At 43.5% G+C, this 23440-nt stretch overlaps 1 protein-coding gene across 1 annotated transcript in view; it reads right to left on the bottom strand.

Annotated features, from left to right (window-relative positions):
- Positions 1 to 23440, bottom strand: part of igf1ra (insulin-like growth factor 1a receptor) — a 72821-nt gene that overhangs the window by 9274 nt on the left and 40107 nt on the right. The window contains exons 3-18 of the mRNA XM_086208931.1: positions 13554 to 13854; positions 12519 to 12655; positions 10846 to 10990; positions 9939 to 10147; positions 9718 to 9844; positions 8197 to 8432; positions 7932 to 8099; positions 7492 to 7699; positions 3356 to 3636; positions 3095 to 3237; positions 2802 to 2967; positions 2607 to 2709; positions 2424 to 2494; positions 2105 to 2334; positions 900 to 1004; positions 80 to 239 (exon numbers count right to left, since the gene is read on the bottom strand). Of these exons, the coding sequence (XP_086065057.1) occupies positions 80 to 239; positions 900 to 1004; positions 2105 to 2334; positions 2424 to 2494; positions 2607 to 2709; positions 2802 to 2967; positions 3095 to 3237; positions 3356 to 3636; positions 7492 to 7699; positions 7932 to 8099; positions 8197 to 8432; positions 9718 to 9844; positions 9939 to 10147; positions 10846 to 10990; positions 12519 to 12655; positions 13554 to 13854 (2790 nt within the window). The remainder of the gene's footprint in view (positions 1 to 79; positions 240 to 899; positions 1005 to 2104; positions 2335 to 2423; positions 2495 to 2606; positions 2710 to 2801; positions 2968 to 3094; positions 3238 to 3355; positions 3637 to 7491; positions 7700 to 7931; positions 8100 to 8196; positions 8433 to 9717; positions 9845 to 9938; positions 10148 to 10845; positions 10991 to 12518; positions 12656 to 13553; positions 13855 to 23440) is intronic.

Below are 23440 nucleotides of genomic sequence, written 5' to 3'. Positions count from 1 at the left end.
CACTCACCTCCTCCCTCCTCTGTGTCCTTCTATATTCACACACTTCCAGCAGAGGAGGCTCCGTATTAACTTGACTCACCTCCGATCTTCACTGTGAAGTCCTCTGCCACCATGCAGTTTCTGGCTGCCAGATCTCTGTGGACAAATTTATTTGCGTTTAGGTAAGCCATGCCATCGGCGATTTCCCCTGCCATCTGGATCATCTTTTTGAGCGGAGGCAGGACCTGGCAGGTGGAGTTCTGTGGAGGAGTGAGAGATGAGGTGTGAGGGTAAAGACAAGGAAAGCCGCGGTTGTGGAAAAGTGAACATAGTAGTCAGGGTTTGAATTACACCGTGGTGCTTGGGGGCGCCTGATTTGGTTGTCATGTGACATACACATAGAATAGTTTTGACCCTGAAACAGCTTTACTAACTAAACCGTCCCTTCACTTCCCCTCTGTTTCCAATCTTCTGTGGTTTATTTTTTTCCTTTTTATGTAAGTAATGGTGTAAATTTGTTTTTCAGTAAATGGGTGTTTGCAAGGTACGAAAGTAAAATAGATATTATAATGGATTATATTAGATGCTCAGTATCAGGTTAGATTAATAAGCAATCAATGACTAATGGAGAGGGTGCAATTAAATAAATTTGTACTTCTCACTCCTGTTCAGTTATGCAAACCCATTCTTCAACCGTTTGAAAATTTATTTTGGTTTCCATTTATTTTTGTCATTTGTTTTTTGCTCTATCTCATTTACAAATTTGAGATACAAATCTCAGTCAATCAACTGATGATTCTAACCACTGCAGACAGAAAAAAAAAGAGGGACAGGACAACGCGTGTGTGTCTATGTGTGTGAGATTAATTTCTCTAAGTGACAGAATATAAAGCTGGCGTGTGTATGAGGAAGCTGATTACTTCTTTACGAAGGGAGCGCAGGTGGCTCTTGAGATCTCCTCGCGTCATCAGCTCCATAATCACCAAGGTTGGCTGCCCCTGAGAGACCACGCCCAGCAACCGCACCTGCACCACCACAATACGCCAACATTCAGCAGGTTTCAGCATCCTTAGTGACATTAACAACTTAGTAACAACTTTATCTTCCATAAGAGGTAACGACAGACTGTGTAAAAGAAGTGGACGTAGCCTCCAGATTTGTCTTTGATAGGTGCATTCTTTCTTTTGCCCAGCAGGGGTCGACACCTCCGTCTAAGTGTCTTGGAGAAAATGACCTTGCTTCTCACGGGATTTATTACTCCAGTAAATGAGTTTCTGGCAGGTTTCAGACAGATTTTTACCAACAATAAATTTCCATGACTTCTCCATACTTTTCAGGCAAATGTAATGGCCATAAATTCTCTGAAAGTCTGTGTGCACATGAAAAATAATTGTAAATAACCATGTTAAGACTGACCACAGAACATTTCACTAAAATGAATGAAAAGCTATGTGGCTTGATACAAAATAAACATTTATTTAGGTAAATTAAGTTGAACCAAATGGATTTTTCCCTCAAAGTACATAAAGCCCTGTTATGGTTTCAGTCGCCAGTTTTAAATCTTCTTCAATGCAATATTTATTTTGGAAATTATGGTCCCTTTTAGCATTTGACAAGTCACAACCATGGCGACCTGTCACTAAGGACTGAGGCGTGTCCAAATATGGTCACTTCTGGCTCCAAAAGAACAAGATGGTGGTCGTACTGGTACTCTAACCCAAGACATCAAACCAGTTTGACTTGAATCTAATCTATGAAGCCCTCCTTAAGCTTTGTTCGGAAATTGTGAAAATAAATTAATTTACAATGATTTAAACAAATGACAATTTCAGCACGCAGACTTGATGAGAGAAAAGGTTGTTACAGAAGAGTTCTCGAGGTAAAAACACATCTGTTCTACATAGTTAATGAGGCTGCGATCACGCTGTGAATGTACACCACATCCAGGTGGCGAACTACGCCTCAGGCTGTAGCTGCTGACCTGTGCACCACTTCTACATCCATGCAGATAAATGAGGAAATAATGATAATGGCGTGCAGTGTCATGAGACCTGTGTTAGGTTCTAAACAGCTTTACTGTAATTATATACCTGACGGTTACAGTTTTCGCCAGTGTGCCTCTTACCACATGGTGACAGTTGAACTCTTTCATGACAGAGGCCTCATTCAAAAACTCAATGCGCTCCCTCATGCTGGCTGACTCATTGACGGTCTTGATGGCCACTCGGGTCTCAGGTTCATCCTTGACCACTCCCTTAGCGATGCCTTCATACACCATGCCAAAGGATCCCTGGCCCAGCTCCCTGTGCATAGTGATCTTCTCCCTGGCCACCTCCCACTCGTCCGGGACATACACTGACACAGCAGACAGCAGGTCAACACATGCACACATTGCTGTATAGCACATACGAATATCAGATATTTTGCATTGAGATGGCTCTTACTCTCAGCAGCACTGAAGTACTCTGGGTTGACTGAGGCATAAAGGACTCCATTCCCCAATCTGTCACTATTCCTGTTGACAAAAAACCCTCTCAGTTAGCCAGCAGGCAGCTCAGATCATGGATGGTATATGCATCTTGTTCTATTGGATGCAGTGGAGAGGGTATGTTCATGAAAATACTCGCCTCTTCTTGTTCACAAAGAACAGAATCGTGGTGAGGCCGGCGATGAAAAGTGTCACTATGATAGGAATTATAATGACCAAATAGAATGCAACGTCATCCTCTCCTGTCAGAAAGAGCAAACATGGATGTGATCACCACTGACTCAGCAGGTCATAAAAACTGTGTGTATTAAGTATCAAAAGTGTGTTGCGTTACGTGTGGGTGGAGGGACGTAGAAGGACACGCTCTCTGTCCACGAGCCATTTCCTGCTAGAGAAGTGGCGCGCACACGGGCAGAGTAGTTCCCTGAGCCCAGGTTGGTCAGCCGAGCCCCTCTGTGCTCACGGTACTGCTGGCGTGACACGCACTCATGTTTCTCAGGCTGAAAGAAAACAAACATATCCTGGTTGCTGCTGCCAGATAGCGAGAACTCAAAACCAAAGTGTACAAAAGTGGAAGCACTGGAGCTCTGATGGTTGAGGCTTGAAATTTCTTCCAAACAGACTCACCTCCGTTCCCAGACGGAACTTGATCTCGTACATCAGTATGAGCCCGTTGGGCATTACTGGCTCGGGCCAGTGCAGCACGACACAACTTTCATCCTTGTCATTCCTCTCATAAACCACCTTTCCAGGAATGTCATCTGCTTTGTCTGAAAAACACAAACACGTGGATGTTATGACAAGACTGTTTGTACAGTTTTGGCAAAGCTGTTGAATTAAGCGCTCTGTGTTTCTCTGAAAGGTTGCATCCTGGTCACATGTTCTCACCTGCAGGCTTGGTCCTGGAGAAGACGAAGGCTGCAGCGCTACAGCGCCCCACTTCCTCATTGCACGCATGGATGTCAATACGGTAGACAGTGAAGGGTCGCAGGCTGGGGATCTCTAACGTTTCTGCTGTGCTCTTGTCCTCTAAGAAGGGATATTCTATAATAGGAGGAATGCCATCTGTGCTGTTATCACCCGGGACGAGGGTGGCGTTCCCCCGACCATCATGCAGCAGCGTGTTGTTAGCCACACCAAAGACATCCCTACGTCGACGGTCTGGAGGTCTAAAATATAGGGGGACAATAAATGTGATTACCGAAAATAAACTGAGCATCAGTATGATGATGAAAGTGATAAAGGATGTCATGGAAATCCTATTGTAACAAATCATAATTGCCTGTTGAGAGTTCCCAAAAGCCTTTTACATAAAGCTTAAGCATCTCACTGGACAGGGTGGAGTAAGTGTGTGTTGTGTGTGTGTGTGTGTGTGTGTGTGTGTGTGCGTGCGTGCGTGTGTGTGTGTGTGTGTGTGTGTGTGTGTGTGTGTGTGTGTGTGTGTGTGTGTGCGTGTGTGTGTGTGTGCGAGCGTAGCCATGTGTCCAGATGCTGCATACTGCTCCCTGCGGAGCCGTGTAGAGGGATGAGGTCAGACGGATCATAGTGAGGTGGACAGACAGAGAGTCACAGAGGGATTATTCCAGAGTAAGAGAAAATAACTCAAACTAAAGCTGCTCTTCTAAATATCCCAATCAACTATGAAAGAGGCTCAAAGGAGAAAAAGCTGCCAGGGGGAGAACGTGGTGTATGTGATACACAAAAATCATAATGACCACTTTTAAAGTATCCAAACTGAGGACATTATGATGGATGGACACAGTTCTGTAAGTGTGACGCTGCATTATTGGCAGCTGCAGCAGCAGCAACACCACAGGAAACCTCCCTCCAGTTAGAGTAGTTGGAAAAGAAAAACTCTATTGATCCAAACAAGTGACAAGGTAAAAACAAATCAGCACATGGAGCCGCAACAGAGCTCCTTCAATGGTGATTCAGGTTTATGGATTGTATGTAAGCAGTCTGGTATTCATTACAATAAAAAAAAAAAAGCTTGGACAGAAGGGAGGCATGCGGTGCACTGGCAGATAAATATTATTTTCAGGATCATTGTTTTGTTAGGAAATAGTGAATACTGCCTGTGACACTTCCCCAAAAACACAAAATATTACATTTACTATTACGTATGACAAAGACAAGCTGCTTGATAAGAGGAGAGATTCATCTCCTATCTGAATAGCTGCACATCACTTGAATTTTCACCCCTGCTACTGAGTTTCAATGTGGAGAGATAAGTAAAGTCTAGCGTCTTGTGAGCAGACGCGCACACTTAGACGAGGACCAGAGAAACATGGACTGATCCGTGGGAACGAGCAGTCGCACGGACATGTCAACATTCCTCTCTGACAGTTATAACTAGTGTGGTGCAATCCGAGGTCTAACACTCCAAAACTATTAGTTACAACTAACAAGTTACCAAAAGTATGATCTGACTGTTCTGGTTCTATAATCTTTGATATAAAACCCTTTAATCTGATTTGTTCTGACAAGTACATGTCGAGCTCTCCCATAATAGAGGACAGAGGAGATATGAGACCCCGCTGAGGAGTGGTGACGTAGGCCTGGTGAACTTGAGGGCTCTAATCTGTGTGCTGTAATAGTGTTAGGTTAAGCAGGGCAGTCCTAACACTGTGAGAAGGCAACTCAGCTGACTGAAGCCTGACCTTATACCAAGTGAGCTACTACACTTGGTGTCCTGACCCTGCCTGCTAAAAAAAGATCTACCTTTACGCAATGGAATCCAGAGAGGAACACCGTGTCTATGCATTCAATCGGTGCCGAGGGCGGAACAGAATATAGGGCTCGGCCTTCAAAAAGATGAGTGAAAGATCCCAGGATCTGACAGAAGAGGAGAGCTTCTTCTCAGTTTCACCAGCAGGTGATTACAGCAATAAAATACCAGAGTCAGCTGATAACAGGTTTTGGAATGTACCACCAGGTCTCCTACACAGACCCTGGCAGCCGTCCTCTTCTCCTCCAGTAAATCAGTCTGTCGACCTGATTCCCTGTTTGCCTTCGAGCGTTCGCTGAACAGCGTGATGGGGCTCTTCCCTCATTCCTTTACACTCCAGGTGGATTCACTGTACATTTCCTGGCAGTTGTCTCACCCCAGAAAACAAAAACCGAACTAGAAAGCACTCAGAGAGCACATTCCTCCACAGAGGAGGCTACGTGGATACAGAAGAGGAGCGCAGAATCAACCATTCCCCTCCTCAATCTTCATCTAAACCAAAAAAAAAATAAAATAAAATGGATAATCAATCCAGAATGTGCCTCTCTCTTTAGTCAAAATACACAGCCTCAACAAGTTTCATCAAAATATACTTCAACTTTTCAAAAATACATGCCAATCATAGTGGAATCAAAAGACTATGATCAAGATGATTTCTGGAAGTGGAAACATTCCTCTTTCAACTGTTTCACATGGACTGGTCTAAAATTGCCTGCCACATGTCCAGAAAAATCCTGCTAATAACAATCCAGGGGCTACAATCCAATAGTTTTTGAAATATGCTGCGGGCCAATGCTGGCGATCACATGACCTCTTTGGTGAAGGTAAGTGAAGCGAAACCTCCCCTAATAATGACCAGAGAAAGTGTTTTTCCAGAACATGATGTCTGGTGACTTTGAGCTTTAACTTTCTGGATATATTTATGGATCTCTTCATTTTTTGTAATACTCTGTTAAGACATGTGTATGAAATATTGAAATAATCAGGATGTGAATTCTTAGGTTGTGTCCAAAAATGTATTTATGAGATCACAGTGACCTTGACCCATTAAACTGTCGTTGGTTCATTCTTCGGTCCAACAGTTATGCCAAAGATGAAAAAATAAAAATTTCTCTGGGTTTGCCTGAGATGTAGCATTGACTGACAACCTGAAAACATCATGCGTTTGTCTACGCCGGTGCATAAAAATAGCCCCCCTACAAAGAGTGTGTGTGAGAGGAGGAGGAGGAGGAGGAGGAGACTGTCGAGAGGAGGGGGACACAGAATGGAAAACATTTCCTCTTCTTTCTGTTTCTGTTTTCACCCGTCCTCTTTCCCCTAACCCGAGGTCTAAACCCCGAACTTTTGAAAAAACCTTGTCAATTTCGAGTCCTTTTCCTGGAGTGGTCTCTAATAATGCTGGCTCTGTTACAGTGGAGCCTGAGCACTTTGCTGCCGGCCTGGGGACTGGCCACCCGCCTGTTTCCTAGACAGCTATACTATAACAAATCAAAACAGCCAGCGCGAGGAGGAGGAGGAGGAGGATATGAGTTCAATTACAATAGAAAGCTATGTTTTATTATTCTTCCTTCAAAGACGTATTGATCCAATCCCACGGGAGCATTGGAAAAGACAGGATAAGGGCCGTATATCACGACTTGAATGAATGAAATCTGGAAGCTCGGAGGCATCATTTAAAAATATGGATTTATAAGATACCTGCTGAGTGTTCTTCACGAGAACCAACAAGTATATCAAAGCTCGGAGAGTATTTACAACGATGGATTACACATTCACATGCACTCACTTGGATTGTGTGTTATGGAGATTGCAGGGGAGTGGGAGAGGAGCTGGAGCCTTTGAAACAGTGAAACACCCCTTGCCACGAGCAAGTTTAAATGATAACACAACACAGATGTCAGTCGCTATTGTGGAGAACAAAAGCCTAAGCAGCTGCAAGTGTGCAGCCAAACTAGGCCCTTCAGACTCCTTAATCACCTCTCTCTCCTGGGTTTGTTTGTGTTGCCTAAATTGCTGCCTGCTAGGTCCTAACGTCCTCCGTGCCACAGTTGCTATGGCAACAAAAAGCCACAAGAGCAGCTAAGAAGTCTTTGGATCCTGCTCAGCGTGTCTCCTCATCTGTACTGCTTGACAAAAGGATCCAAAGCAGTGAGCCGGTGCGGCCCCCTGTCCAGTCAGGAGTCATTAGACCCCGCCTGACCTCAACCCTCATTTTGACCCGTCAAGCCAAACAAGCTGGATGAACAGAGCTGTGAGGATGATAAAGCACCTCCACTCAGCCTGTGGCTTACTGTACCTCGGCAGAAAGATGGCATTGTGAAGGAAGTTCTCAAAAACTTTAAGAAAGATGCGATCGTCCTTCTCTCTGTCTTTCTCCTCTGGAGTCTTAGGGCAAACACAGCATGGACCCTTTTCTGCTCCCGCCAGGTCTGACTTGGTTGGCTTGGTGTTCTCTTCCATGTCCGTAAATCCTGTCGCTGGGATCCGGATTGGGATCTTCAGCTCTGCAAGACAAAAAGGAGGAGACTTTAGCTCTGTATTTTGGGAAGGGCAGATACCTCTCTCACTGGAGAGACATGGCTCTGTTTGAAATGAGAAACCTTTAGAAAACTGCAAATTATACATGTGACATGCAAGTAGATGGATTCTGAATAAGTCTAGAGGATGAATAAGCATATTTCTCCAAAACAGTCAGTGCGGAGGTCAGAGAGTACTTGTAGAATAAGTAAGGCAAACCTTTGGAGCAGTAGTTGTGTTGGTAGAGATCTCTGTCTTCAGGCTGCTGCTGCCAGCGGACCAGGTAGTACGTCAGGTTACCGTTGGGAAAAACCGGAATAGACCACTTCACCACCAGCTTGGTTGAGGAGTTAGCATAGGCACGGGGGTCTTTGGGCATCGTGGGGACTGCAGGGGAGCAAAGTTAATGTTGTTACACAGGGAGTGTTGACCCGGTTACATATATTCATCACTAATTCTTCTTGTTCATGATGGTCCAACTTACGTGAAGGACGTGTGCGGATGTAGATGATATCACTTTTAGCGCCGGTAATGTGCTTGTCCTCCACCTGTAGAGTTATGGCCTTGACAAAGATGGCATACTGGGTCCAGGGTTTGAGGTTATGAAGACTGACTTTTGGGTCAGTGTTTTTATCCTGAGGAAGATCCACGTCCACCATGTGCCAGCTGTTGGAGCCGCAGCCGTCCTGGCCATCGAACTCTGTAATGTTCTGGAAAGGTCTGATAGAAACACAAGATTGATTGTTAGTGTAAAAGTTAAATGCCATTTCCTGGCAGCCATTTGTTTCCTCTCAAGTTCAGTATGTACTCAAACAATAAGCAGTCATGGGAGTTTAAACATTCTAATTGCATTGAGAGGATTCGTCTCATCTGAAAACAGAATGGCTCAGAGGCAGAAAGTAAACTACAAAGATTGTTCTTTGGAAAATATTTGGCGGTTAGGTGAAGTGGACACAGTTACTGGTGGTTTGGGTTAAACATGCAAAGCTGGACAGATATAACCATCTAAGATGTTTTTGGCTGGACCTGAAGGTCAGCGCTGGAAGCGGTTTTGTCGTTAAGTAGTTCAGTGACTAAAATGCACCAATGATGCTGCGGTTGAGTGTTGGAGTTTCCCATCAGCTGTTGCTCTTTCAAAATGAATCAGCACAAAGTGACCTACAGCAGTGACCGGTGCAGCGGACAGGCAAACTGGTGTTCATACTTGAGTTTTCATCAAATTATCTAGTCATCAATGTCCTGTTTTTTATTTGGTAAAGTTTTAGGTGACTAAGTCGGAGCATTTTAGTCAAAGAAAAAAGTAACTACTGTATTTCAGTCAATGGAATCGGACCCGTGGAGAGTCTCTTTCTTTTCGAACAGAAGATTTAAATTTCGATATCTAACCTTTGTCTTTTTAGTCACATCTTAGTCAGCATTCGTTTTAGACTTGTTCAGTTGGAGGAAGCAGAAAACAGGTAGTTGCCAAACAACTTTTCGTGTAATGTCTGCGTCTGCCTGTGACTGGGCGAGTCTAACGAAAGCTAGGAAGACGTCATTTTTACAATTTTTTTCAAATTAAAAAAAGTAAGACAAAGTACTGGTCACAAACTATACAATCTCCTTCCTTGATTAATCAATGATGGTAAACATCAACAGATTAAGGACAATTAGATGAAGAACAGGTTTGATCAGCTCAGTAGTAGAAACATTTCCTTGATAAATTGTCAATTAAATTTACGATGAACCCTTGATAGTCATCCAATTGTATAGTCCATTGGATAAAAGGATAACAAAACAGTTTGCGGCAGGTAAAGTAGTTACGTGCATTCAATAACCAGGAAGTCCCATTGCAGACACACTGAGAAATCTGCAAGGTTTTTTCTAAAAAAGTGATCAACACAGTCCAGCCGTATACTAGCTGTCAACAAGTCTTCTACCTGTAAATATCTTTGTATTGGTGGAGAATCATTTTCGAGTGATGACAGCATGCTACAAATGAGTGCTTCATCTTCTGAGTACTCACGCCTCCTTGTAGTAGACTATGAAGCTGATGAGGTCTTTGTAACCCAGCGGCCGGTAGCGTTCCCAGGTTAGCTTGATGGTGTAGCTTGTTGTGATGTTAGACAAAAACTTCAAGATATGGCTTTCACCTGTTGTAACAGAGCAGCACCCTCAATGAGACATATATTCATGTTCGAATTTTTTGAGCCGTAACACAAAGATACATCACGTGGATATACTCACAGCTGGCTCGTTCGCCATTGTTGCGGAAATCGCCCGGCTCCGGCTCAACAGAGATGCCCGTCTTCTCCCACATCTTGTGGATTTCAGACATGCAGAGTTTGGGGTTCAGACGGAAGAAGAGTCGTCCGGTTCTTATAGTCAGGTTGTGCTGACCCCAGTCCCATAGGTACTGTAGGTGCTGGTTGTTGATGGCTGAGAATGAGTACATTCTGATAATGGAAGGAGACCACCAAGAGGTTACTAAAGGTTTTTATAAATGGGCACAAACATTTGTCACAAGGCTAAATTTGATGGTAGGAGTGAGTGCTCTCATCACATGAGCTGCCAATGGCCGAGGCCATGAAACCGTGCGGTGCCAACACTCTCTGAGTGCTGTACCAGGCCAAGTAATGCAGTAGAACACCTCGAGGCTGAAGGGAATGCCTGCCATCCTCAACAGCATTCCACTGAGTGAAACTTTATCCTGGGAAAATGACAACAAGAGGGGCGACAGACTTTCCCATGACCCCTTTGGCCATTACCAAAAAAGCATTCCCTCCTATCTAAGACCGCTCTTGATATCCCAGTGAAGAGGAAACTGATAGCTCACTTATCTAGCCTGTCTCTGTTATTTGATCACTTTTTTTTTTAATGACAGCTATCCGTCAAGATAACCAGAATAGTTGGACAACAATGTACAAATTCACCATCCAGGGCAAACATCCAGCCAACAGATTTCAATCTGACAGTTATGTAACTTCAGGGATGTGTTGGTGGCAACCTCCTCCCTGCTAGACTGCAGTTTACTCACGTCCTTTAATTCTGCCAGTCACCACACACACACACACACACACACACACACACACACACGCACACACACACACACACACACACAGGCAGTAAGTGCAGACAAACAGCACAGACGTACTTGTCCATGAGCTCCTCCCCGTTGATGTAACGCAGACTCTTGAGGAAGGACAACGATCCAAGTGTGTGGGAGTGTCGAATCCTCACATAGCCTGTCACTGTCTGGATCAATCCCATGAAGCTCTCCAGCTCAGACGCTATGTTATCTGGGGGAAGGAGATAAACGCACAGAGAAACAGCTTTTAAAAGCCACATTAAGGAATCCGCAGGGACCGCTACAATGCCATCCCAACTCACTCTTCCCGCAGATATATCTCATTCAACACTAATGCGTATAAGCTTTATCATATGAGGAGATGAGTGTGTGTGAGCCAGACAGTCAACAGAGCACAACAGCCGCATTAAAGAATAATGTGGTAAATGAATTAGAGTGTAGGTGGCAGATGCAGTGATGGTCACGGTGCATCCCAGCCCCTCCGACCATCAGACTCCTATATATTATCCGTCTGGACAGCCAGAATATGTGGAAAATGCGATGCGTCTCTTTTTAATTCTTTCATTTCAATTTATTTTTGTGAATTTATTTCTGTGGAAGGTGCTATACCACATAAACTATGATTATTATGTTCAGTTAGGTTAATGCAGTAAAGTGTGCTGTTTTAATTCTCGTCACCTAGTGAAATGTGTGAGTTATATCTCTTACAAAAAATTAAAATATTTTATACCCTCAGTTTACTTCATTTAAACAAGAAAGAAGATTTTATGTTCAGCTTACTTTAAAAAAAAAAAAAGAGAATGATTTTTTTTTTTTTATCCTTGGATTATAATGACAAGTAAACTTTTGTTTGAGATACACTTCAGGAAATGATAATAAAGTATTCTTGCCTTCCACAGAATGTTTATGTACTGTGTAAATGTTGTAATTTCCCACTGAAAGGGAACCAATCTAAATGCAGATGTTATTATGCAACTGCCATTGCAGCATTCTGCGACTGAATTGAACTCTCTTAATGAGTTAAAAAGTGATTACTGCCACTTTAAATATGTACTTACTATCATAACTTGAAAGGTGAGGTGGAAGTTAAAGTATTTAACTAGATGAGTAAACTTGGAGCATGTAGAGGTGCTGACATTCAGCAACGGAAGAATCACACTCAATTAATGTCTGAGTGAAATACTGCAATAGCTTTACACTGCATATGGCCCAGAATGTTCTTCTGCTTCTACAATTTGATCCAGATCGCCTCCTAAAGTTAATCACTTGTTCCTTGTAATATAATCTATCATTCCAACATTTTTTACAATCAAAATCCACTTTTTAGTTTTTGAGAGGAGCCTATCCCAGCTGCCTTTGGGCGAGAGGCAGGTTTCACCCTGCACGGGTCGCCAGTCCACATACAGACAACCATTCGCTCTCACAGCCACGCCTACAGTCAATCTGGAGTATTCAATTAGCTTAGCCTGCTGTCTTTGGACATGCAGGTACAGGGAGAACGTGCAGACTCCACACAGAAAGACCCCGTGCTTGGGCTGGGGCTCGAACCCGGGAACTTCTTGCTGTGAGGTGACAGCGCTAACCACTGCACCACGTGCCGCCCCGTTCACAGTTCCATTTGATGCTTAGTCAACTGAAACATTCTGGACTGCGGCGTTTTCTGGTCGTCCGAGCTACATTACACTGTGAAATATGTGTGTGGTGCTGAAAGCAGCGTGCTGCGGCATAGCTGCACTCACTTCCACGGCGGATGTTAATGTCCAGATTGCCTTCAATGACGGTGCAGTCCTTCAGGGACTGAGCAGCATCCACAGAGTCGATGATAGGGGGTGAGCACATCTTATCACACAAGCCGTTGCAGGCGCTGCACAACATACTGTAAAAAAAAAAAAGAAAAGAAAAAGGTGAAAGATAAGAGGGAGATTTGTGTGTGTGTGTGTGGGGGTGTGTGTGTGTGTGTGTGTGTGTGTGTGGAGGGGGGGGGTCCTGAGCAATATCATATGGGAACCTTTCAACCTCACCCTGAAGCCATTTGTCCACTCCCTTGCTCCCAAGCATTCCAAAGGATTCAGGCAAAGAAATTCCCAGCATAATACAAGTTCACCTCTCATACTGAGAACTTCACTTTTTATGGGTTCATCTGAACTCTGTTTCGTGAGAGAGTGACTCACTGTATTGACCTCAGAGACAAAACAGCTCTGTTATGGCCAAAAAGTATACAGCAGCAGAGAGTCAGCATGGAACATTCGGGAATGTACAAGTCAAAACAGGGAGGAAGGGTTGCATACAAAGACGTATTCTTATCCTCAGTAATGACGAATAAAAACAGTCAAGTGGAAGGTGTTGGCTGTCAAGACAGCTCTCCTTAAACCCTGTCAGTGTTTGTCCATATAATCTACAGTGGTGTTGAAATCAAAGCACTATACTGAGTGCTGTAAAGTCTAAACTTGAATCATTTATAGCGCAACATGCTCTTAAACCTTGAGCACTTCCAGACTTTAAGAAGAAAAAAAAAACAGGAAAGGGCTGGGTCAAGTAAAGTTCAGCTCAAGGATACTTTATGCAAATGAATGAATTATTCAGAAGTACACAACAGAAACAAGAGGCTTTAGTGACAGTAAATACTACGAATTCAACCTGATGACCTCACTTCACTCGAATACAGTACATTACGTTTCTACGTAAGGAGCCCTTACTAATGTTTTGTACATTCATTGTGTCACCTGGCATGGCCTTTCCAAGTCCTTAACTAGAAGTGAAGGGTATGTCCTCACCGATTAGTCTCATTGCGTGTGAAGCCAGAGGGGCAGTCGGGCATGCACTCTCCCCCGTGGATGACAAAGTGAACATCACCGGGGAGGTGCACTTGAGAGCACAAGTCCATGGTGATGCAGCGCCAACCCTCAAACTTGTACGTGTCTGGGGGACAGTCTGGCACGCAGCGGCCCTCGTGGTAGTAGTGGAGGCAGGCGGAGCAAGCCAGGTCGTTGTTGGGTTCAGTACAGCTGCCCAGGCATTGGCTGTGGCAACACTCGCCTCTGTCTGTACAGGCGTGCTTGCAGTGTTCGGGACATACTGGAGGAGACAGAGAAAGATGGGGAAGAGGTCAGCATTGGGTGGGTGTAAACAGTCTGCACAGCTGGACAGTGTTACAACAAAAGTAAGGAAGATAAGGGTCAAAAAAGATGCAGATGGTGGTTTAAATGTACACAAATGTAGCTGAAGATCAGGGGATGAGAAATGACAGCAAGAAGATGTGAATTATGAAGATCTATCGCTCTTATTATGTGCTTGGTAACAGGAAAGCAAACAAATAAGTTGTGGATGAGTAAAGCACATTATGTTCGTGTATATACAGAAATAAATGTGTGTAAAACCCAAGAAGGATCTGTGTGTGTTTCTGCGTGTTACTCAATCACACTGAACAGGGAGATGGAGGAAAAGAATTTTTACCTCCCTGACCCTCAACCTAATTGGAAGAGCACCAATGTTAAGTACCCCGAGGAACTGTAAAACCCCCTGCTTGAAAATATAGATTATTTGTTGTACAATAAGAACTAGTCAAGAATATCTATTGCTTCCTTGTGTTATTATTGAAAACGTCAGAAAATCCCTGCAAGTACAGGGTGACTCTTAGATTCCAGCATGAGAGGATTCATGTGTTTTGACATGACTGCGAATGTTTATCAGTCACATGATGAAAAAAGTGGTTTTAACTCTTTTGGTATGCATGACTGGTTCCTGGTGAAGAGGTAAACAGGGTACAGTAAGTTAGTGAGTTGCACAACTCCAGTGAGACCACAGAACAGAGGGTGATGTGGGAGTGCAAATTCACTCCTGTCCCATCCCAGTCCCATGACAGAATAATAAAAAAATAATAAAATCCTGTTCCATCCCAGTCCCGGAAGAATGACTCCTGTTCCATCCCGTTCCCATTTGGTGTTCTTTTTCCGCTCTCATTGACTTCTAATCCTATCCTGTCCCAGTCACATGATAAATTGTGAAATTGACTCCCATCCCACCAGAATCCCACAAGAATCTTGCAACCACAGAGCTGGAGAGCACCTTCACAAAGGAACCGGAATACCGGCAGAGCTAAACGTCTGTTTTAGTAGAAAGCAGGTGATAAATTATTGGTAGCAGACTATCCACAAATCTCACACAACTGCAATGAAAGTTAGGTTCCACGGGCCAACTTTATCCTGAGGAGTCTAAAACACGACAGAAACTTTTACTGCAGCCGCCAAGAACACACAAGTCTACTGTAGGTTCTTCCAAGCGGCTGGAAGATGGACAGGAATTACTGTGTATGTTTCAAAACATGAAGAATAGAGGCTTCTCACTGTTTGCTAAACATCAGCGAGGAACGCAAATCCATCCTGATATGTTATCAACAACACATTGCACTTTATAGAAGAGAATTCTGGCAGAGATTACACACTGAGTATATACTACTACAGTATATAATACTTGTTTATTAGGATCACTGAGTACTACTGAGATTTACTGCATCACGCGTGAAGATGGCAAATAGGAGGCGTGTGGTTTTAATATTCGAAGCACTTTTCCTGCGGCTTGTTATGACACACTTCAGGAAAGAGGAAGCAACTCCCACTGCTAACCAGAGCCAAACAGAGTAAAACAGTACAAATACTTTGTTGTTGTACATCAGAAGATTTTTCAGGTATCTCAGCTTAACTTTATTTTTTTCCTGACAACTTTTTACTAAAACTCACAACATTTTAATACAAATATCTGTACTTTCTACTCATTACTTCATAGCAAAACAAGATGGTTCCTTTATTATTCACGCGCAACAAACAAAAAAAACCCAATATAAATGGTTTTGGGGTAAATAAATTGTTAACTATCCAAAATGCTGTAGGTGGCGCTACCACACGTAAACATTGGCTGCCACTCGCCAAACACCTATAAAAAAAAAGAAGGAAGACAGGACGAAGTACATTTGTACCGTGCTTATATTAGTATGCAAGTTAAATTCAAGGATATGTGTATTCACTTAAGGTAAACATGGTATGGAAGAATATGCTGTATAAATTGTATGCTACATGTATAAATAAAACCCAGTGTACTACCAATCAATTCAAGTAGAATTTAAAAATTTTCAGCCTATGTCTATACACTCTATTCTTTCGACCAATAAACAATTAACTGCAAAAAATCAAGACGGGAGAAGACCAAAACTTAAAAAGCTTGAATTCATTCATTTTTAAAAAGAAAACCCCCCCCAAAAATACAGATGGGTTTTGGGAACTCAAAACACGGAGAAATATCATCTGTTATCATGAAGAATGTGATTTCTGTGTCGTGTCAGGAGAGGAGTAGTAGCATCAACATGAGTGATGACATGGATGAAAGTCAACCAGCCAACACCGCAGGCGGAACAGGAAAAAGTCTCAATATTTTACACTTCTGAGTGGGTGTAAGAGCCTCTACCTCTTTATTTTTTTTTTGTTGAATCTATACTTCTACTTGTGTGTACTTTTCTCATCTCTGCTGCTAACTAATGTGGAGACATGGAGGTGATGGTGTCCTAGATTCACAAGTCTATTGAAAAGAAGAAACGGAAAAAAAAAGCACCTGATGAGGTGTTTGCAATTGGTTATTGTTCTGTGTTCGAGGAGCCGGTGCTGAAGAATATTTAACAGAAAAGACATCCACCCCTCCACCCGTGAGGTGTTTGTAAATCGTGTCCTGTAAGTGTATTTATTGTTATGCTCCTTATTTCTGAAAGACAAATTTCTCCACAGGGCCAATAAAGCTGAACTATGTTGAGCTGAACTGAAATAAGAGGCACAGAACTCCTGGTTCCTTAGCAACCACCTCCTGGTGCAAAGCCAGAGCTGTAGAGAAACGTGCATACTCACACATACGATCATGCACACCCAGGATAGGAGTCCAGTGACATTATCTTTCATGTGTGTCGGCAGAATAACTTTATTCTTGCAAACATCTTCATAAAACACTCCTATAAAACTATCCATCATAAAGTGTGCGTGTAATGTGGAGAGAAGAAGAAGAAGAAGAAGAAGAGGGAAAAAAGGAGCTTGGCTGGTTTATTTGCTTTGAAATTAAATGTGGGTGTCAGAGCATTCGCTTTGTGAATCAGAGGAGAAAATGAGGACGGCTGCTGAACTAATCTCTCCATGAATATTTCATGTTGGTTTACAAAACATCTGTGTAGGTTAATAACGTGATGGTGCACTAAAGCAATGCTGCAGAGCCAACACACACGCACGCACGCACGCACGCACGCACGCGCACACACACACACACACACACACACACACACACACACACACACACACACACACACACTCTTGCAGTGCCAGTTCTAGTTTCGCCTCACAAGGGAAGGGGAATGAACATTTCCACTCTTGACAGCCTCTCAAAAAACTTACCATTATTTCTTACTTTCAATCTAATAGTGCAGAAGAGCTGAAATGGTCTGTTTGGAAAATTCCTTCAGGATATGACGAAAAAAAACTTCTCTGGCGATTTCCTCAAATGCGGACCTGATACAATATCTTTATTGTTCAACGTACTTCAGTCCCCCTGTAATTTGTAATAATTGTTTCCTCATAAGAAAGACCTGGAAACTTCACAACAGTGCCAGTGAGACCAGTTTAAGTGGACTAAGTGGAGTATTTACCTACGTATTCCTTTCACTTCTATGTATAGCTTCACGCTACATGTGTGCCACAAGGAGTCGGCAGGCTCCGTGCCACTTTACGAATAGTGTATATCTGGACCTGCTCCAAACAAATGGCAAGGTTCTTTTTTTACACTGTGCCAGAAAATGCCAACACACACGGTTCTCCCGCAACAGCTGTGATTTGATTGGCGATTCGATGCTGACATAAGTGTGTTTGTAGCAGCCAGATCAGATCGAAAAAGGAGAAAAAAGAAAATAAGAAATCAGAGGAGGTTCAATTTCTTGGAATGCTACCAAGAGGGGGCAGCCAAGGCAAGCTCTAATGAGCCTTACTGGAGGAGGTCCTTTCCTTCCATATCATTCGAACAGATTCCTCAATGAAGAGAAATTCCAAACATGCATACCTCCCAGCAGAAGAAAGTAAAGGGGGGGGGGTGTTGCTGCTTTAAACCCATATAAGTCGACCCGTTTTCACTGTGTGACCAAACAACCCGTGGTATCAAGGATACAATCCTCTATTTATAGATGCTCCTAATGCGAACCTATTTCCACAATGCTGGTCTCTACACACAGCTATGCAGAGCATTGTGGGTTTCCACTACTTCAAAGGAGAGGGACTACCTAACAAGGGGCTCCTCTTCAGATAAGTCTTCCCCCACGCACCCCTGACAGGACGGAGCAAATACAAAGCATCAAGGCTGCAAAAAAACAAACAAATAAACACTAATTTAGTGAAGTCAAAATGTTAAGGGGGGCTGGGGTTGTTTGTGATGTTTTTCATCTCATACGGTAGTTACACAACCCCACCCTCCCTCCCCATCCCTTGAGCACACACAGTCAGGTCAGACACCACCAGCCTGCCCCTGCTGTTCACCAGAGCTCTGTGCCACGAGGAGGGTCCATTTCATCAATAGTGAACGAGGTAACAGTCGGCACCGAGGAGTTTCCTTGTGAGCAGCAAGCGCATCCATACACCTAGAGGTTAATACAGCAGCTGGGGGGAGGGCGGGAGGGAGAGAGGAAGGGGGAGACGTCGCTAATAGGCTGAGAGACAGGTGCTGCGCAGTATGTTTTTGGGTTCTAAAGGTATCATCCGGTCTCTAGACCAGGAGGAGAACTTGCAGAATGTCGGGCTGCTGCATGAGGATTCAAGGGGAGAATGTTAATCCCTCGTTCCGCTGCAACAACACAGGCACTTGAGGAGAGGAGAGTAATCCAGCTGCAAACATCAGTTTCAGAACCAGAAAGCTAAAACATTTGAGGCAGAAAAACAGGATGCCAGACTGCAGCAAAGCAACAGAGGCATCAAATCTATTCCTGTATCAGGCTCATCTTAAAGCATGCACAGGGTGTGGGGTGTGTGTGTGTGTGTGTGTGCGGGGGGGGGGGGGGTGCATGAGCCCTTCAACCATTCCTCCTTGCCCCTCCTCTCTACCCCTCGTCTGTATTCACAAAAAAAAGCAGCTTCAATCCGATAACAAAGATGGCTGGATTTTAATCATGTCTAATGGAAGACGTGTGTGTATTCCCTGCATGTGTGTGTGTGTGTGTGTGTGTGTGTGTGTCTGTGTGTGTTTGTGATGAAGAGAATCAAAGTTGTGTCCTCAAACAAAAGCATTTCTTTTTTGGATAGAACACTTGTAAGGAAGAGGACTGCAGCGCAGCAATGCTTCTCATCTGAATGCCAGTTGTATCCTATTTGCTGGATGAAAGCTGACTACTACACTGTTTACACTCGGAAGCCAGTGGCATGTCTTAGCGCCAGAATGCCACCTTTTTTGCACCATAATCTAAATAGCAGAAATTAAGTAAACAGCTTGAATTTTTCTCCAAAAAAACAATCTCAGCAAGAGTGAAACATTAAAAAATGAGAAGGAAACATGACACATTTCATTTTTCAATGCATATCAAAGCTCAATATGTTTCCCATGTGTCATTGTAGGAAGCGTGACAGACAGTTTGGAAATCATTCATCATTCACAGGGGAGTTTGGGAGGGAGGGATTGCAGGGAGGAGAGAGATGGGGGAAGGGGAGGGTGGGGGTTGACGTGGAGGACCAATGGGAGACGCGCAGGGGAGGTTCTAATCCTGATGACTGACATGTTATTGAGTCTGGAGCAGAGATGGTAAACAAGTCCTCTCTTGAGCAGCCAGTAGGAGGGGGGTGGGGTGGAGTGGGGGTGGGGGTGGGTGGTTGTAACCATAGCAATCAAGCGCGGCTTTTCCACTGATGCAGTGAAACCCTAAGTTAAAGAAAACTTGAACAGATGTTGTTATAAACAACAAGGCTGTGTGAAATAATGCTGACGATCAGCTAGAGAGAGATCACTTTATATTTCTCTATGGACTTATCTCAAACTGCCTTTAATCCTGGTGTCTAAATATAAGTTAATATATTATAATCCTTATCAAATACAAAGAGACATTTAAATTGAGGTGCCCCATCATTGAATTTGAAGAAAAAAGTAATATTTAAATACATTATTCCTACTTGTATCGAATAATAACACCATGACATACATGAGTGATAGCTGCACTGCTTTAAATGTCAGTCACATTCCCTGCTCGCTTCATAATATAAATTGGGCCGTAGCTCCATTACAACATGATTAAATTTATCTCTACATCACCTCCATTTACCAAAGTATTCCCTCTACTACACACTACAGTAATCCAGTTCACTGTGGGGATGTGAAGCCTCCCACTCTGTGCAGTCGGAGCAGCTCAGCTCAGGTTACTGGAGCTGAGAGCAGAAGCAGACAGTAAGGTAGCAGAGCTGCGATACAGTAGCAGACGGCAGGCCTATCAGGGGCTGCTGCAGCCTCAACTACCCCCCCTCCTCCCCAGCTCCCTCAGCTCCATCAGGCCACATCCTCATCCGGCAACCCGATCCTCCCTGGGCGCCCCCAGTGGATCACTCCAGACACTTGTTTAAACCACATCACCCCAGATGGCCACAGAGAGGATGCTTCCTGCACTCACGGCCAAAGACAAACCACATCAGAGATTCCTGCGCTGTCTTTCTACAGCAGCGATGGAGTCTCCAGTGCAGGGTTGGACCGATCTCATCTAAAGTGTTGTTTTTCACCTCTTCACACACTGACTGGCTGTGTGTGTGTCCTGCAAGATCTGCTGAACACAGGGTTTTCTTTTTTTTCTTTTTTTTGGTGGGGGGGGGGGGGGGCACTGCTCAGTGTCATGACATGATTTTCTCATACAGACAGCTGGCTCAGGAGAGTTTGGCTAAATCTCTCTTCAGTCCTGCGCACAAAGGTGTGTGTGAGCCCATTCCTCGCCGTCCCAGTGTTTCTGGGTCTCTTCCACTCCCGTGCCCACTAAAGACCAGCAATGTGTTTTTCACACAACTATGTGCTGGTCTGTGTGTTCAGGCATGCGTGGCATTTCCCCTCACTCGCTTCAGTCACAACAACACACACACCCCTTCAGCTTCTACCCTCAGGCCACGGTCCACTCTGCAGCTGCTGCTGTTGTTGTGGCTCTGTTGTTGATTGCACTCACTAACAGCACACAGGTATGCAGCGCTGTCGCATGTGAGAACACTTAAGTGTTTTGAACTCTCCATCGGTCTGAAAACTGTTCAGGACATGTGGAAGCAACAATGGAAAAAGAGGGTAAGAGGATCAGCTTTAGGCAGAATGTCACCAACATTCCGATGTTACGACAATTAATGCAATCATCAGCCTGATGAGTGCTGCGTGTTTTGATGTAAAGTCTTATTGTAATTATTGTGTACAAAAACGGGATCGAGATATAAAACAACAATAGCATCATGAGTCTACACGTTAAGGACAATTTCGAAATGTGCTTTTCTTTATTCAAACACACAAATGTAACCCTCTATGGCAAGACTTTTAATATTTTGGAGAAAAAATATTTCAACTCATTTTTTTTGGAAGCACTGGTAATACAACCATTGGCTTGCAATACATCCATCATAAAATCTCCCTACACAACAAAATGCAAAATCAAAATTAAATACTGTACGCAAAAAATATAATTTCTGCAACGTTAATGCAGGTCATGTTCAGAAATAATAATGGCATATTTGTGGTTACATAATTACAAATGCTGACATTGAATCGACTGTGCAGCACTTTTTATATTATCTGTCATAATTCACTGCAGGTACTTGTTACATAATAACAATCATAAGGCCATTTTCTAGTCATTTTAGAATATATTTCAGTATTTTCAGTCTATTAAATTATCCAAAATGATAAAATTAGAATTCATCATTAAAAAATCTCTGTTTCATATATATATAGAGAGAGAGAGAGAGAGAGAGAGAGAGAGATGAGAGAGAGAGAGAGAGAGAGAGAGAGAGAGAGAGAGAGAGAGAGAGAGAGAGAGAGAGAGAGAGAGAGAGAGAGAGAAATATAGAGAATTTTTTTTTTCTATTAGATGTTGAAAGAAGCTGGACATGAAGGTTTTAAAACAGCAGCCCAAATCTTTTAAAATGCAGATTAAAATACAGATTCAAACTGAATAGCGTCAAACTGACCAGTGAGCTCAACCTGAATAACTTGTACTGCACCTCTGAATCCCTGTAGGCCCCACGTCTGGTGGGTCCCTGCTCATTCCTTCACAGACACAAGCACGAAGCAGGAAAGACGGGCCTCTATGGCCATCTTCCTCTGGAATGATTATAAATTCCTCAGATATTCCTCAGAAATTCAACAGTGCAAGCTTGTTTTAAATGTGTTTGCAGTTTCTTCATGACTCACAGAGCAGAACTACCGGGAAACAACAACAACAACAACAAAAAAAGGCCTGATGGTCCATTGTGATCAAACCTGATAAATATGTTTGAAGACATTAAACGGCAGACTGCCGGTAGAAATCCACCTCGCAGCTTCTCCGATGACTGACTGAGCTTGTGGGCTTTAGATGGCCAGCGCCTGTACAGATTCACTCACTCATACATATATTCTTATGCTTTCATATCATATAGTGAGTGTCCTTGTGTGCAGTCATAACAAAATTAGTTCGTAGACCTCCCCTTAAATCATACACGCCCACCCTCGAGGATGTTTATGTTGTTTTTTTGGAACAGATTTATGCTGTCATTTCCAGACGTTATCACTGTAACTATGTCAGACTCTCAGAAAAGCATCAGTTTGAGAAAAACAACTCCGGGGGAAAGCTCAAGTTTTGTTTTTTTTTGTTTTTTTTTTTCACAGATTCTTGAGGTGTTTCCCTCTCACTAAAAGTGGCTTCTAAAAATACCCGACTTTCCTGGCAGAGCTGTGCTGGCTGATTGGTGAACTGTGTTGGTTGCTATCTGGGTGACTGGTTGGGATTAGTGCGAGGACGTCAAGCCCTCACATCCCTCTTTCCTTCGACACTTTAATTCCTCCTGTGAATGCGGCGGAGACAACCATGAAGACGTGGTGACTTGCATGAACTGTACACGAGCTTTACTACGCAACACTGGAGAGAAACATAACAGTCTGTACATGTGAAAGGAACAATGTGGTCCTTTATTTGGCCCAGGTGCAGGCTCATTCTAACACCTGGCTGTGGACCCACCTGTCCCCACACAAGCAGCCACCCAGAGACAACCCACAGCCATACAGACCCATGTTGATTCTCACACATTAAAAGTCAACACAGTACACCAATAAACACTTCCTGCATTATAGTACCAGTGAAAATGCTGCAGGAGTCATATTTTTTACTTTGTGCCCAAATCTGGTTCAGCCAATCACCACCAGAGTATCAGAATAGTAGTGTTTCTGACGCCAAGGCCTATTTCTGGTGATGACCATCTGCAGCTTTGCAGCACATGGTGCCCAGACTTCATCCTGGCACATCGTCCCGGCATATATTCTCATTGCTGGCACAATGTCTGTATTCAAAATGACACATCTTCATTTCACATTTGATTTCAAGGAGGCCTTAATCCTGATTAAGCATGGCGACATTTGCCTTAAGCCACAAGGCTGACAGGGATAAGTTTGTGTT

The sequence above is a fragment of the Aulostomus chinensis genome, chromosome 7, assembly GCF_037954235.1.
Source record: "Aulostomus chinensis isolate RoL2024-O1b breed Wild chromosome 7, RoL_Achi_v1.0, whole genome shotgun sequence".
Lineage (NCBI taxonomy): Eukaryota > Metazoa > Chordata > Actinopteri > Syngnathiformes > Aulostomidae > Aulostomus > Aulostomus chinensis.
This window is presented reverse-complemented; position numbering and strand designations above follow the sequence as displayed.